At 44.0% G+C, this 17,383-nt stretch overlaps 1 protein-coding gene across 2 annotated transcripts in view; it reads left to right on the forward strand.

Moving 5' to 3' along the window:
* The first annotated feature begins 3,380 nt into the window (after positions 1-3,380).
* MON2 (MON2 regulator of endosome-to-Golgi trafficking) overlaps positions 3,381-17,383 on the forward strand; it is a 1,009,595-nt gene continuing 995,592 nt past the window's right edge. The window contains exon 1 of one of the 2 annotated variants that reach the window (XM_078675668.1): positions 3,381-3,813. In XM_078675668.1, coding sequence (XP_078531794.1) covers positions 3,700-3,813 — 114 coding nt within the window. In that variant the 5' untranslated portion in view covers positions 3,381-3,699. The remainder of the gene's footprint in view (positions 3,814-17,383) is intronic. The other variant, XM_078675659.1, reaches the window with a different exon arrangement.

Here is a 17,383-nt window from a genome sequence, read left to right on the forward strand (position 1 = left end):
TGAGAAAGAATCAGGATGTCGTCTAAGTAAATGATGAGACAAATCCCTTTTTCTCTTAGACATGAGGCAACTGCTCTCATTACCTTGGTGAAACACCATGGGGCAGAAGAGAGGCCGAAGGGAAGAGCCTGAAATTGAAAGAGATGGTTTTTCCAAATGAACTGAAGAAAGGGTTGGTGTTCCTTTGTCATGGGAATTGTAAAGTAGGCGTCCGTCAGATCTAATTTGACTAGCCAGTCTCCTTCTAGTAAGAGGTCTCTGAGAAGATGGATGCCCTCCATCTTGAAATGACGGTAGACAAGGAATTTGTTGAGTTCCATGAGATTTATAACCGGTCTCCAACCCTTGTCTTTCTTTTCCACAAGGAAGAGAGTACTTATGAATGTCATAAATTCCATGGGTACCTCTAGAATTGCTCCTTTTTTTAGCATTGAGGAAATTTCTTCTTCTATGATTTTTTCTTGATCTAGTGTAAGGGGTGTCGGTCTTGGAAGAGAGTACTGTATTGGAGTCTTGGTGAAATCTATACAAAAACCTTGAACGGTGTTCAGAACCCAGGGATCTTGTGTGATAATTTTCCAATTGTGGTAAAAGAATCTTAGTCTGCCACCTACTTTTGGATTCAAAGAAAGGGAAGGGGAAGGAGTACTCACTTGAGGGGTGGAGTCAGCAGGTGCTCCTCGTGCTCGGAATTCTCTGGAGCGGAAACCTCTTCCTCTGGGTGGATAAAACTGTGGTTAGTTGGGTGGTTGGTACCCTCTACCAAAATTGCCTCTGTTTCTTGGGAAGGGGCGTCGATTAAAGCGGCCGGAAGATTGCCCCCTTCTTCCAGCCCTTCCAAAAAGGTTGCTGTTGTAGTTAAACACTTTTTTCATGTTTTGATGCGCTCTATCTAAAGCGGTAAAGGTTGATACATATTAAAACTTCTCCAAAAAGTAAACCTTTTGGATTAATGGAGGTTTCTTTTTCAGCCATATCGATTAATTTTGGACTAATTTTATTGAGGACTACTCTTCTTCTTTCACAATTAAGTCCTGCGTTGGCATTTCCTAAGAGGACAAGTACTCTTTGGCTCCATCCTCGAATGGAGTGTGTGTCAAGAGGGGAACCATTAAGGTAACTCTCCTCAGCTGCGTCAATTATTTTAGTAAGTGGACCTAGGATGTCGAGAACTTTATCTTGGCAGAGCTTAAGCGACCTTTCCAAGCCTTTGCGTGGGTCTCTTCCTAATTTAAAAAGATAAGTAATTAGTTCCGGATCAAGGTTATGAGTTTGACAGACTTTACCTTCAATTGAAGGTCTGGTGCATTCTGCCCTCAAAAGATTGCAAGTTTCCCTTTCTAAAGGGTTCCTAATCCATTTAGATATGAATTTAGAAACCTGCTCATGTGGAGTCCACTCTGAGCTTCTAGGATGTTTAATGTTAAAAGGGGAGAACATTTCTTCCCCTAAACGGTCCAAGATACTATCTTTAGAAGATGAAGGACCATTGTCGTCATTCAAGAGAAAGGAATCAATATCTTGATCGTCCTCATCTAGGTCAAGAATATATTCGTCAGGAAATTCTGAGCCATCAATATCACTTGGATCATTATCTAGAGCACTTTGGTGAATTGTGCCGCGAGGGACACCCATCAAATTTGTGCCGCTAAGGACACCTTTCAGATTTGTGCCGCTAAGGACACCTTTCAGATTTGTGCCGCTAAGGACACCTTTCAGATTTGTGCCGCGAGGGACACCTGAGGCAAATGAGGTGCGAGGACCTCCTGTAAAATTTGAGGTGCTACGACCTCCCGTGCTCTCTGGGGTATAATCAATATTATTACTTTTTTTATGCTTCTTACCCCTTTTTTCGGTGAGATCATTAATCTCAGCTATGTCCAAGTCAGATAGGTCATCATTATCATGGATCAAGGGTCTCTTAGATGACCTAACTTGGGAGAGAGTAGAAAACATACGTGATCTCATCTCCTTGTGGATAAGTTTTTTGATGGCATCATTATTAAAATCAGATTCAACAGTAATACTGTGAATTGAATCAGAATCTGACTCAGACATATTTTGAATTGAAAAAATAAATATATAAGAATGTCTGAAGCTTATATTGAATTCTTAACCTTTCTCTATAAACTTTCTATATATGTACAGCCTTTTTTTTTATATGTTTATAGTAATCTTTTCAATATATATATATATCCTCTCCCTTTTTTTAATTTTTTTTAATTTTTTAATATTACCTTCAAATTAGTTTGTAAATATCAATCCTAATAGACTGATTATGGGAGGGAGGCGAGGGTAACACGGATAAATAATTAGATACATTCACAAAGCGTCGTACCTCACAAGGTTTTGACAAAGTCTTAGGTATTGGGCACAATTATGAACGTCTGGGAGATTGTTCTGAAAATAAAAGCGGGTCACTGGGTTTTTTGAATAATTCGCGTGCGAGAGGAAAGAATTATAACTTTAAAATAAAGACAACTACAGGAAAGGAAAGCGGAAGCCAACCTCCGTAAATTGGAGGTTGGGGGTCTGGGTATAAGGAGTAAAAAAGTGTTACTCTACCTTATAAGATGGTATATAAAACAGGTACATTGTATATATATATATAAATATTACTCCTGTAGGGATTAAGGGGTTAATCAGTATATAGTAACAAATATAGATTAATAATAAAATACAAGTCTTAAACATGAAATTACAATATTATAAGAGCTAAGTAAGGAGGTGACTTATCTTGCTTGGAGCCGCATTTAAAAGAGGCTGATTGCCTAGTGATTCATGCTATTGTTGATTCATATGTATTCTAAGTTGGAACTTTTGCTTTGTGACATATGCGGCTATGCTTGGACTGCATTAAAAGTTGTATGCATAATGGTAGCCTCCGGTCTTGTAATGAAATTGAAACAACAGGTGCACAGACAGGAAAGGGAAAACATGATTATATGCTCTGCTATTCTGCATCTCCCACACTGTTGTGCACTCTGAAAAGATAGCTAGGCATTGTTTGGCCTGCTTAACACTTTCATCATAGAATGATTGTGACGAGGACGAGTAGGGCTAAGTGTAATGAAGATTACCGGTAAGTAATCGGAACATTATAATTATTTTGACGAGGAAGAGCAGACGTAGTGGGTGGATGATACTCAATATGGTTTTCCAGCTTGTAATGAAATGCTGTACGGTTCCAATGGGAAGTACAGTTTGTTATTCAAGTTAGCATTCTAGTTGTTTTTTATTTCTTTAGGAACCTTGTTTGGTTCCTAACTGGGTTTGTCCTTCTTCCCTTTTCATTGTACGCCCTCTCGTTAATTTTCGTTCCCTGTTAGACACATCCTACTCATATTTCCATCGAACGCCAAGTCCCTCTTTACTGTCCCTGGTGGAGATTTGTTCCCGTCTGTGTGTTTACGGAAGTGCCCGTGACGTGTTCAAGGAGCTCGGGATTGTGGGAGCTGGGGGCGAGGAGGGGCTGACAGCGGACGCTGTGCGGGAGTGGGAGGAGCTACGCTGCAGTGCCCCGTGTCAACCCTGGAGATCACTGACAGCTAGCCCTCAGGTAGAGTACTTGGGGCAAGAGTAAAAGACTTGCCTTCGCTGGGAATATATAGAAGGATACAACCGTACCGTACTGAGCGAGCCCAGGAGGGCTTCGTGTGGGGGCAATACCGAAGAGTGCAAGCCCGGGGCCGCGACAAGATGTCAAGCAGCACCAGCAGTCCCGAGGCCATCAAGAAGCTGCTGGAGAACACGCAGAGCGACCTGCGGAGCCTGTCACTGGAATGCAGGAAGAAGTTTCCCCCTGTCAAGGAGGTAAGGCTGGCGGAAGGTCTTACACTTGAGGCGCTTCTGTACTAGTACATATACTGTTCCTCCTACAGTGACACCTTTACGTGTGTTCAAACATGCAACCTTGTAGCCTCATCACAGTGGTCTGTCAGCCCCCCTGTTGGCCCCCAGAAAAGTCCTCCTTGACACACCAGCACACACTATGACACATGCACATGACACACACTGTGACACCGTAACACAGCCAGTAGCGGACACCATACTGACTTGTACACACACCTTAGCTGAACACCTGATCATGAGACTGACTTTCTGCAAGCTATGTTTTTTTCATATTGCATTTGTGTAATTGTGTCTGTCTATATTCAGAAACGAGATCATTTCGACATGATGTACGTAATAACAGTTGTCGCAGCACACAGTTAAAATAAGTTGTCAACATCAGGTGATTTGGAGATTCATAGCCAATGTAACGGTTGCTGCTCACCCCTCAAATAATAGAACCTTTACCCATGCGTTTCTCTATTCTGCCTTAGATCCACTTTTCAACTACATTTTATTTAATAAAACTTGATTTAAAACAACGATGATTAAACATTTCTCTATTGCATCACCTATGTGTAAATCGAGTAATTTGCTCGCTCGCAGGGGCGGCTCTAGGCTCATGGTGGCCCTGGGCAGGGAGCGTAGGTAGGTGGCCCCGGAAGAGGGGGTCCGGGCGGGCGGAACCCCCGGAGCTCAGAAAGGTGTTTTAATAAAACGTCCAGAAAAGGCGTTAGATGAGTACCTGCAGCTGCTCCTACCCTTCTGTGCTCTACCTTTACACTCACTGCAGCCTCCATACCGTTCTTGTACCTCTATACCTTCCAGTGTATATAGTACACCCCTGCACTGCACCTTATCCTTCCTATACCGCTGTACCTTCCTAAAACAGTAGCCGTCTCTGACTTATTCTTCCTAAAACTTGTACTCCTATTTTCCTTATCCTTCCTATGCCCCAGTGCCGTACCTTTCCATACACTGCAACCTCCATATCACCTCTATACCTTCAATTTTACACAGCGCGGCCCTCAGCTGCACCTCATCCTTTCATACCCATGTGCCCTCCGTTTCCCTGCACTGCTGCCTCCCTCCTTATCATTCCAGTACCTCAATAACTTCACAAACCCCTCCCCCTTTATTTTGTTTGTTCTAGAGCCCCTGCCTTTCGCATATAGATGTCTCACTCTATACCACACCCCTAGACAATGCACATACACCATTCCGTGCACTGTCCTTTGCACATTTCCAACGCAGCACACCGCTAGACATTTACTCCAGTACATCTACTCCTCTAAACATGTCTGCCTATGCACCAACTCCCTCTCATGTCACTTTCTGTCCCCTGCACATTTCTATCTGCAGTAATCCACGTCTTTGGCTCTACCTCTCTACAACTCTCTGCACATCTTAGTTTATTTACCCTTTCTTTTACTTTTCTACACCCTACACATTTCTCCACACCCCACACTACTCCACCTTCCCAAACTCCTGCCCATTTCCTTATCTACTATATTGGTAAACAACAACCTAGGCAGACAAAATAATAATTAACCTCTTCAGTGCTGCGCGAATTTCGCTGCAGTGCTGAAGGGTTTAAAATCGTATTGGCTCATGACGGAAATGTTCCGTCATCAGCACCGGAGCACCGACGCTGATGACGGAACCGTTCCGTCATGAGCATGGAAGGGGTTAAGTAAATATAACAAGGGCAAGAAACCATATTAAACTGAGGTTAAAAAACAAAATTTATTTATAAATAGAGCAATAATTTATTAAAAAAGGTTACAGTGATTTCAATGCAACAACAATAATCAACAAATAATTAAAAAAAATACAAAGGCAAATCTAAATGAGTACAATATAGAAAAATGTCCTTATCTACAACACATCTCCATACGAATGCCGCCTTTGCCACCACCTCCCCTACACATGACCCGTATATAGTGTCAACCCCTACTCATGGTTCGCTCTTCTACTCACCCTCTACAACGGCACACCCCATTCTTCTTTATATTGCCCCTGCTCCACACTTCTCTTTCCGTTCTCAGCATTGTCTCTCTTCGACATACCCTCTTTCTGAACCCCCTTTCATTGTATATGTCTCTTTCTGCAGCCTCTCCTGCACATTTCCCCTTCTTTCCTCCTCTTATCCTATCGGCTTCTCCTTGTATAGATTCTCTGCCTATCCCCGGCATGCATGGCAGGCTCTGCCCTCTGCTCTAGTTCAAGTTCAAGTTCAAAGATTTGTATAGCGCACTACTCACCCATAGGGTCTCAAGGCGCTTGTGGGAGGGGGAGCATTATTTATCGAATAGCCAGGTTTTAAGTTCCTTTCTGAAGGAATTGTGGTTCTGTGTGAGGCGGAGGTGAGTGGGGAGAGAGTTCCAGGTCTTGGCCGCCAGGTAAGAGAAGGATCTTCCTCCCATGGTGGATCTGTGGATGCGCGGAACTGCGGCAAGCGCTTGGTTGGAGGATCTTAGTTGGCGGGTGGGCGTGTAGAAGGACAGTCGTGTGTTGAGGCAATCAGGACCTAGTTTGTAGAGGGCCTTGTGAGCGTGGGTGAGGAGACGGAATGTTATTCTCTTGTTGACGGGAAGCCAGTGGAGGTCTTTCAGGTGGCCGGTAATGTGAGCTTGGCGAGGGATGTCCAATATGAGTCTGGCTGATGCATTTTGGATGCGTTGGAGTTTTTTCTGTAATTTGGCTGTGGTTCCGGCGTAGAGGGTATTTCCATAGTCCAATCGGCTAGTGACCAGTGCGTGGGTAACCGTCTTTCTTGTTTCGGTGGGGATCCAACGGAAGATTTTTTTGAGCATACGGAGTACGTTGAAGCAAGAGGATGAGACGGCGTTAGCTTGTCTGGTCATTGATAGGGAGGAGTCTAGGATGAAGCTCAGGTTGCGTGCGTGGTCTGTGGGTATGGGTGCTGTGCCCAGGGCCGATGGCCACCAAGAGTCGTCCCAGGCAGAGGGTGAAGATCCTAGGATGAGAACTTCCGTTGTGTCTGAGTTAAGTTTTAGGCGGCTGTTTTTCATATATTCGGCTACTTCTTTCATGCCTTCATGAAGATTGGTTTTGGCGGTGTTAGGGTCTTTGGTGAGGGAGAGGATCAGCTGGGTGTCGTCAGCGTAGGAGATGATGTTGAGGTTGTGTTGTCGCGCGATGGATGCGAGGGGGCTCATGTATACGTTGAAGAGGGTGGGGCTGAGTGATGATCCTTGTGGGACTCCGCAGATGACTTCGGTGCCTTCTGATTTGAAAGGGGGGAGTCGGACTCTCTGGGTTCTCCCGGCGAGGAACGAGATGATCCAATCTAATGCTTTTCCTTGTATGCCGATGTTGCTGAGGCGATGTATGAGGGTGCTATGACAGACTGTGTCGAAGGCGGCGGAAAGGTCGAGTAGGATGAGGGCAGCTGTTTCTTCGTTGTCCAGTAGCATTCGGATGTCATCTGTCACTGCAATGAGGGCGGTTTCGGTGCTGTGTTTGGCTCGAAAGCCGGACTGTGAGGGGTCGAGGGAGTTGTTGGATTCAAGGAAGGCGGCGAGCTGGCTATTGACGGCTTTCTCAATGACTTTGGCTGGGAAAGGGAGGAGGGAAATGGGGCGGTAGTTCTTAAGTTCAGAGGGGTCAGCTGTGGGTTTCTTCAGGAGGGCAGTGAGTTCGGCGTGTTTCCAGCTTTCTGGGAAGGTAGTGGAGTTGAAGGAGCAGTTGATGACATCACGGAGATGGGGTGCGGTGATTGAGTCTGCTTTGTTGAAGATGTGGTGGGGACAGGGGTCGGTTGGCGAACCTGAATGGATGGAGTTCATTAGGCGGATGGTGTCTTCGGTGGTGATTGGGTTCCAGGCGTTAAGGTTGTTAGAGAGCTGTTCGGTTTTGGAAGTGGGTGGGGTGGGCTGTTCTTTCGCAATGTTCTTAAAGCTGTTATGTATGCCGGCGATTTTGTTGTAGAAGAAAGAGGATAATGAGTCGCAGAGGTCTTGGGAGGGAGTAATGTCGTTTGAGGCTGCGGTGGGGTTGGTGAATTCTTTGACGATGTTGAATAGTTCCTTGCTGTTATGGGCGTTGTTGTCGAGTCGATTCTTGAATGCTGATTTCTTGGTTGATCGAATCAGCTGGTGGTGTTTGCGGGTGGCTGCCTTGAAGGTGGTCATGTTGTCGGTGGTTGGGTTTTTTCTCCATGTTTTCTCGAGAGTACGGCATAACTTCTTGGATTTCTTAAGGTTATCGTTGAACCAGGGGGCCTTTTTGCTGTCTTGTTTGGTTTGATGGTTTTTCAAGGGTGCTAATTCGTCAGCGCTGTGAGTGATCCATTGTTTGAATTTGATGGCAGCTTGGTTTGGGTCCGATGAGAGGGCGGGTGGGTTTTGGTTGAGCGATGTGAGGAGTTGGTCGGTGGTGATTTTGTTCCATTTTCTTCGGGGAATAGGTTGAGGGGGGTTGTGGGTCGAGGTGGTTTTGTAGCTGAAGTGAACACAACTGTGGTCCATCCAATGGAGAGCTGTGGTGCGATCGAAGGAGATGTGTTTGCTGGAGGTGAAGATTGGGTCGAGCGTATGTCCGGCTACATGGGTGGGGGTGTCAACAAGTTGTTTGAGGTCGAGATTGGCCAGGTTGTCAAGAAGGGTGGTGGTGTTGCTGTCGTTCTTCTTTTCCAGGTGGAAGTTGAGGTCTCCCAGTAGAATGTAGTTCTCGGAGGCGAGGGCATGTGGAGTGATGAAGTCAGTGATGTCTTCGCTGAATTGTTTATGGGTTCCTGGAGGCCTGTAGATGAGGGTGCCTCTGAGTGTGGTCCTAGGGTCGGTGTGGATCTGGAAGTGGAGGTGTTCGGCGGTTGTAAGGTTATCGTCGGAGCTGGTCGTGATTTTGATCTTGTGGACGATGGCGATGCCTCCTCCTGTTTGGACGGTGCGGTCTTTTCGGATGATCTTGTAATTGTCCGGGATGGCAATGGCGATGTCGGGTGTTGATGATGCGTTCATCCATGTTTCAGTAAGGTAGGCGACGTCCGGTGATGTAGTATCGAGTAGATCCCAGAGTTCAGTGGCGTGTCTGTGGATCGAGCGGGTGTTCAGCAGGATGCACTTCAGGTGGTTAGAGTCGGGGCTGTGTTTGGGGTTAGTGGAAGTGGTATGGGTCTTGATGCTGGTGAATTTGCAGGAGTGGCAGGCGAAGGGTCCATGGGTGTGTCCTGGGGTAGCTACGCAGCAAAGAGGTGTGCGTCCGGGGTTAAGGGCTAGGAGGGTGGCGGCGTCATACGTTATGCTGGAGGGGTGCGGTTTGTGGGGGCCAGGGTGTCTGGCGCTGGGCGCGGTCCAGGCGTGGTCCAGGCACGGACGGGCGTAGACGGGCTTACCTTTGGCGCGACTGTGGCGCGATCGCTGCGCGTGAACGCTGCGCGCAAGAGCATCTGTCATATGTGGATAGTGGAAGGGGAGGGGCGAGGGAGGGGCAGCTGGGAGGCGGGAGGCGGGCTGGAGGTGCTGGTTAAGGCACAACAACCAAAATGGTGGGGAAATCGAAACTGAGCCTGGGCGAGATTGGGGCACAGGGAGGAGAGACGAAGTGCACGTTTACAGAATGCAATTTAAAAAGACACAAAGTGCACGTTTTCAAAGCGGCAGCAGTGGCAGGCAAAACAATGTGGCAATAGCAGGCAGGCGTATAGCGCTACGATACCAAATTCAAGCTGTGCAAAGCGCTATGGCAGTCGGGCAGGGGGCAATGGGAGCGACCGCTTCCTATGAGGTAAGAGAGGTCACAGAGGATCAGCAGGCAAGGCAAGCCTTCTCAGTCCGTGGGAGGGAGGGACAGCTGGGAGGCGGGAGGCGGGCTGGAGGTGCTGATTAAGGCACAACAAACAAAATGGTGGGGAAATCGAAACTGAGCCTGGGCGAGATTGGGGCACAGGGAGGAGAGACGCTGAGGGCAGTGGCACCGGCACAAACAGAATATAAATATCGAATTACAAAGCCAAACACCAATACAACCTGAGCGCTAGCTGCAAATGCAAAATAAAATGACTGAAATGACACGAAGTGCACGTTTACAGAATGCAATTTAAAAAGACACAAAGTGCACGTTTTCAAAGCGGCAGCAGTGGCAGGCAAAACAATGTGGCAATAGCAGGCAGGCAGGTGTATAGCGCTACGATACCAAATTCAAGCTGTGCAAAGCGCTATGGCAGTCGGGCAGGGGGCAATGGGAGCGACCGCTTCCTACAAGGTAAGAGAGGTCAGACAGCTGAGTCCGCTCTTGCGTCTGTGGGGAGGCCCTGGAGTGTCAAGGGCCGGCCCACACGGCCTCACTGACTGGAAGCCCATACCTATACCGTCACTGCACAGCAGCGTCTCAAACTGCAGCCATGCCGCATGTGGCTTCAATAGCCATGCACATGCTGGGCCCCTCAAGGGCACACAGAAATTTTTCCCTGATAATTATTTAAGCTTTTTCAACAATCCTTTTAATGTCCTCTCGGCTCATTGCATAAACACTGGACGCCCTATGATTATTAGAATCATGTTAAAAAGTGAAAGTAATTACTTACCGGGACAGCCTTAATTGATCTGGCCTGAATCTGGGCACACACTTGGAAGATTCGCCTGGGAGGGACGGGGCGGGCTATTAATATATTTTACAAATCATTCATTGGTAGCTCATGAACGATTGTAAAATGCAGTGTGGCGGTGACCTACGCCCAAGGCAGGGACCCAGGCATTTTCATTTTTTGGCGGTGATGTGTGACTTGTAAAAAGGCAGTCTGAGACAGCTGCATCCAATTTAAAATATATTTAAATTAAGCACTGGTGTGGCGGCCCCTGGGGTTTGGCGGCCCTGTGCAGGTGCACAGCTTGCACATGCCTAGGGCCGGCCCTGTCGCTCGACTCCAAGCAGTGGGAAGCGGGACTCGAAGGTCAAATATCGGTTAATGTGTACCTTCTTTCTGTTCGAAACTCACACACATGGATCAGTCCAAAAGTAATGCAGTCCATACCTCTCAGCAGAAATCCTCACCTCACCTCACTGTCTTAGTCTAATTAAGCGAACCTCAGCTCAAGGCCGGTCCTAGGATATGTGGGGCCCCGGGCAGAATAGGAACATGTGAGGCCCCTAAGCAGAGACGACGCGGAATCTGATTGGGCCAGCTAAAGAGAGGTTTAAAAAAATAATAATTTATAATTAAAATTAAACCAAATCCCACACCCGCGACTGGGTTTTGTCAATGGTTGTTAGCTGTTTAAGCTAAATGAGTAACAACAATAAATTATTTTCCCTTCACCTTGTTGGTTTGACCAATAAGTAGCTCTTTCACACACATTTGCATAGAATCATAACTGGAATGCAGGACCATTTCTCTTTGTGCTCTGCAGAGAGGCCATATTTCGAATGAGCATGTAATCTGAACACTTTTTTGACCCACAGACAGGCATAGTGTGAAAGTTGTACTGCCTGCATCCTCAACTCCAAAGTGCTCAACTGTATCCTTTTATAAACACTTGGAGGAAACTCAGTACAAAGTGTGCATCATCCAAGAGTAATATGCTGTGAAATGAAATACAGAAACAAACATGCTGAAAATAGCAATCACTCTTTAGGGAAGCAAGATTAATTAAAGCACGTGAAATATAAACAGGAACAAAATCACTGCATTGAATTACCCTAACATCAGGACCACTGGAATTATGTGGCAGTAGCAGGCTAAATTATGGGGGAGGGTGAGTTAACTATGTGGCAAGAAAAGGCAAACTATGCGGCATAATCCAGCACATTTTGAAATAGTATTACTTCATTTTTTTGCCATTTTTAAACTTGGTAACACTGTTTGGGAACCAGTGGCAGTCCATTAGTACCAATTTAACACCAAAATTTAGCAGTGGGAAACAGAAAGTTTTACTATTCCAGCATTTCAAAGGGCCTTCCCACATGCGGCAAGGCGAATCATTGCATTTTTAGTAACTTTTGAACTGTTTGAGATAGAAAGCAATTTTGTTGTTAAAATCTGTAGATTATGCAGCAGATGATGGATTATGTGGCAAATGCGCCAAACGCATGATTATGCAGAAATCGCCGCTGCCGCACAATTGCATTATTCCAGTGGCCCTGCCTAACATGCAACATCAGACTGGGAAAGAAAATAGGCCCCAGTACCAAAATAAAAGGGGCCCCCATTAGTGAGTTAGTTAGCTAGAGAAGTATCTCATGTTTGCCAGCTAGGGCAGTTTTAAACTTGTAAAGACCTGCTGTATACGTTTTTGTAAGGTATGGAAGACGGCACTGATTTGAGTTTTCTGCAGGCAATTTTCTATTTAATATCATTAAAATCAACAGTAAAAACCAGCTCACCTGACCATAAAGCAATGAAAGTCAACAGTAAAAACCAGCTCACTTGACCATAAAGCAGGTCAACAACTAGCCTAAACAAGCACTGGCGTTGCCAATAGGTCTCGCATTAGGAAAGTGAGGGCTATTGCTATTGTAAATGACAATTATTTTTTTAATATGTGTTGCCACTGAAAATATATAAATTAATAGCATTGTTATTTACAAAGCCAATAGCTTACACTTTCCTAATGAATTATTCAGATTATAAACATGAGCCATGTGGCAAGAGCGCCTCCTGCCGGTAGATTTAAGACTGGTGTTAGTCTCTAAAATGTCCTCCTCTTAATCTACAAATGTAAAACTTGAAAAGAAATAAGTAAACAAAATAGAGAAGAAGTACCTGAAGGACGGAGCACATAAAACAAAATAATGAAGACATGAATTATAATGGACTAACCCTGCACCACGAAGAAACTCAAGGCTCGTTTTGATATTTCATTACGTAGCTTCATGTTTTTTTTATTAATTGTTAATACAAAACTCCAGCCACAAGGAAAATATAGCATTGCCCAAAGTAGGAGTGAAAGTTAACAGTGAAAACGAGAGATTGTTGATAAGCAGAGTGCTAAACACATGTAGAGAGCATTCCGTATATTTTGAAAGTAAAAAACGCTGTGAAAGCCGTGGAAAACTAGATGTGCGGGCCGGCCAGCAGTGAATAATTAGGGGAGAGAGAGGGGAGGTGCTGGGGAACAGATGGCCGTGAAGCAGGGGGCACCCTTTGAAGTCACGGCCTGCACCGTGAATAAGTGAGGGCGGGTGGCAGGGCAGCGGAAGCCTTTGATGAGGCAAATGCTGCTGGCAAAGCTGGCTGGGGAGGGGGAAAGTTTATGGCCCAAAAGCGCGTGCCTGTGGCCACGTGAACTCGAAGAAAACCGCATGGAAAAACCCGTGGTTTCACGAGTATTTTGAGCACTATCGCTCCCTCAATGCGCTTGCGCGCATTGATAGGTCGCGAGACCTAAAAACGGCCACCATACTGACCTGACAGCAGGTCTTTAAGGGGGATGAAACAACTAGGGAGGTCTTTCAAAGGGGCGTGGCTAATGTAATTAAGAGCATGGCTTAAGATCATGTAAGCTATATAAATCTGTACTTGGCATAGTGTGCCGCCCGACTGGTATTTTGCTGCTTCTGTCATTGCCTCCAGATCAATATTACAACAAGTAAAATTACACCTATAACAAGCCAGTGCTATTGGCTTTATCAGTGATTATCAGTTGCATACGATGAATAAGCAACATCTACGACTTCCTTGTATATAATATAGAAAATGCTCCAGTTCTGACATCATGAGACTGTGAAAGAACTATAACGAGTCTTGTTGAAGTTGCATTATAGGCAGCAGAGGGTCGTGCTGCTGTAGAGTTAAGATTTGTGTTTTCACTCTGAGGGTGACTGCAAAAATGGAGAGCGGGCCAGTCTCATCACCTGCTTTTTAGAACTTTCATTAGTTGTGCAGACACTAGATCACTGTTTCTGCAGAAAGATTTAAGAACATGAATATAGGGCCCCTTTTCAATGTCCATATTAATTTACTACCAGGTCTAAGACTTGAGTGACCCAGCAGACTTTAAACCCTGCTTGCTCCATCCACTTTTGCATGCTGATTCTGCTCCTGTGTGTGCACCTCTTGTCTCACTGACATCCTCACTCTTATCTGCTCCCCCTCCCACTTTATTCTGTTTGTCTTACCCCTGTTATTCACTCTCTGCTCTCTTTCCACTTGTCCTAGGGGAGGAGTTTCCATTGTGATGCTCCACCATTCTATCTTTTGCTCTGCGCCCAGCAGGATATTCTGCTTTTCCTTCATACAGGGGCAGGGCGCACTTCACAGGCAAGGGCACTTTAATTAACTTTCTAATCGCCGTCATCAACATGCAGATGCAGCCATTAGGCCCACAGAGACAGGCCTGCAGGGGAGATTGATAAAAAAAAGAAAAAATGTAAACTCAGGGAGCCCCCTGGGCCTCGAAACTTTGGAGTCCTTAAAGGTGCGAGGCCACACGGCTGCCAGCAGGCGTGGGGCCCTGGGCAGCTGCCAACGCTGCCCATGCCTAGCGCCGGTCCTGCCTCAGCTTGCATTCATCCAGGTTTCGACCTCGATCAGCAAATCACATGGACTGCCTTATCTGGAGCAGGTTCCGTCCGCTTCTAAAAACAAAAATCTGTATATCATTTGGATAACACTGAAAATGTAAATTCCCTTTTCCGGTGATGGAGAATCTTGTGTGTCCAGTAGGAATATTTATAGTCAACGACATATTTAAAACTATGGTAAAACAAGGTCATTCTTGCTGTTTATTATCCAGATATAAATATGGCTCACAAATAGCAACCTTTTCGAAGAACGTGCTGGTAACCATGCGATATGCACACACAGTCTGGGTTCCGTATTTTAGAATAATGCTTTTTTTCAATAGTCAATTGATAATTGACTTCTACAGTGGTCAGGGACCTTAATAATTGATTTGGCACGTGGGTCGAATACTCATCCTTTCTTGCAATGACCATTAAGGCAAGTCATCATAAGTTAAGTCTGCAATATTGACTTATTTTTTGTTGTAGTAGTTTAATATAGGTTTCATATAACTATTTAAACAGGCACACTTAACATTAAAAGTGAACATTAGCACATGTTATCTAAAAACATAGATCAGCTGCTCCATATGTACAAAAAAGATATATTGCAACATAATATGCAAGAAGGATTCAAGGACTTCAGACTTGCAAAATCTACATGTTTAATCCTCAAATAAAATTCCATTCCATGCTCTTTCTACATTGTACAGTTTTTCTTTTTTTCCCACACAAACCTGGAAATATCAAGTTTGAATTTGAGAGTTCGTGGCATACACGGATTAACTGGTTATTGCATTGGACAACACTTCTTACTGTACATACTGTAGGATTACTCGCTAGTCTTAGCAGTGGCATCAGCTGCACGTGTCAAACATAGTCAGCTGGTGTTTAATATCAGTTTAAAATGACTTCACATTTGCTTTAGAATTACTAAATAGATCTGCACAACGAATCATTGCTATACAGATACCACATCTATCTTTTTTGTCTCATTATATAGTTCATCAAATGTCAAGCCCAGCAACTTGGCACCCAGCACATTTGAAGAGTTGCAAAAAAGACAGTAAACTGAGAGTAGTTTTAACTCCGATATCAAATCCTTAGCTGGAGTGGATTTATGGATGTGAAAATAAGTTTGTAACATTTTTGCCTCTACTAAATCTATTGCCATTTTGTCCTGACCTTTGAGACCATTTTAACATTTTCACCTTGAAGAAAAATAGAGGCAGCACCAGTTCAGCAAGTGAATTGCAGAAACATGTAGTTCTTTCAAAAAAGTCTTTTATTGTTCTTTTATTTTCAGAAGTGCACAAAACAGCCAACGCGTTTCGCTCCCCCCCCCGGGAGCTTCGTCAGGGCAAAGGAATTCGAATGATAGTTGATGTAGTCTATATCCAGCTGATCAATACTGATATGTGTACCAATATAGTCGGGAACATTGTTCACAACTCCTAACATTTGTTATTTTCTCAAGGTGGTTCAAAGTGTGCTTTTAATTTTATTTGTATATTAACGTTAAATGCCAACAATGTATGTTGCCTGCAATGCAAGTGCCCAGTTAGCTGGCCATTTAATTTCCGTCTCCTTAAAAAAAAAAATATATATACTGTTTTTATCCAAGTTTAATCGTTGGTTATTTGGTGCTTTATTCTTGTTCCCCTTACAAATAATAATACAATTCTTTGCGCAATTGAGAGACTTAATACTTGAAAACATGTCTAGTAAAATAGGTCGATCTGTGCTTTTTCTTAATCCAACATTTTTATTGCAAGCACATAGAAGCCATAGTTGGTAGGTGCGTGCCTTCTTTTATCTTTTTTTATGTCCGTGGTACATGCTTGCAGTAAAGCCTAAAAGATTATTAAAAGATTATTTTATATTGGAGGGAAAGTGTTTTCTTCTCAAACTACTGAGTGGCACCTTTCACTTTATGAGTTTTCTTTTAGGGTATTGCAGTATAGTCACCACACTGCAACTTGAATTACTCAAGGTTTTTGCTACAGCTGTACTACTTTTTCCCCTCTTGATCTGATGTTAGTATAACCAATTTGTTTTTCATCACCTTTGGTTCCTAAGTATTTATAACACTTCACCTATTCAAGAACACTTTCATCTCAGTGGCAGATAAACTTTCTGAAAATTGTATTAAACACAATTAGTTGTGTTTTATTTAAATATACTATCATAAAATTGCATTCTGCAGATTTAACGGTAATGCTTGATGCCTATTGAAGTTTAATGGACGTTCTGCCCTAAAGTGCTTGCCTCCCTGTATGGACAACGCAATATATAAATGTTTAATGTCTTATCTCTCTGTGAAAATCAAATAAAAATATTTTTTTTAAAAATGACAATTTCGTATGCATAGGATATACTGCTCATTGGTACTCCACCTAACCTGCACTGAAGCAATACAGTCCACATCTATTTCTTTGTTTAACTCAACTAGCTAAAGATTGAAATTAGGGTGTAGGGAAACCGTGGTACCCCTAACTCCTACAACATTGAACTTTTCAACCTAGCTTGTTACCTCCAAGTGTGATAATACCTGGTTTTCAAAGTATAACTCAATGTTGGCAGTGACTAAACATGATGAAATATCTATCAGGAATAGCCTTCTTTCACAGAAGAAATCCGAGATCTGTCTAATTTGTCGAATGCCAGTGAGTAGACCAAAAATGCACAGTATTTGGGGCCTGACCTTCGCACAAGACATAACTATGTATTTACTGCACCTGTGTCATAATACATCATCTAGTCGATAATTTGCAGATTTTCAACAAAAAAGTCATTCAAGTTAAAACGCTACTAAACAAAAGTTCCCCACATGCCGCTTCACAGTGGCAGACTCTGCAAATGCTGATTGGTCACATTACAGTCGATACTACTGTATTCAGGAGTTAAACTGGTACTAAGGAGATGAAGTGTTTGCCCATACAGTATTAGTATGTGTTAAAATAGCAAAATAATGCTGCCACATATTGTGCTGTTTAATGCTCATATAATGGCTGTTTCTCAATATTGCTAGGTAATGTAATTATTTTGACTGGCTCAATAACTGCTATTTGTCTCTCAAAAATAAACA

Source organism: Lissotriton helveticus, chromosome 1_1 (assembly GCF_964261635.1).
Source record: "Lissotriton helveticus chromosome 1_1, aLisHel1.1, whole genome shotgun sequence".
In the NCBI taxonomy this organism is placed as follows: Eukaryota; Metazoa; Chordata; class Amphibia; order Caudata; family Salamandridae; genus Lissotriton; species Lissotriton helveticus.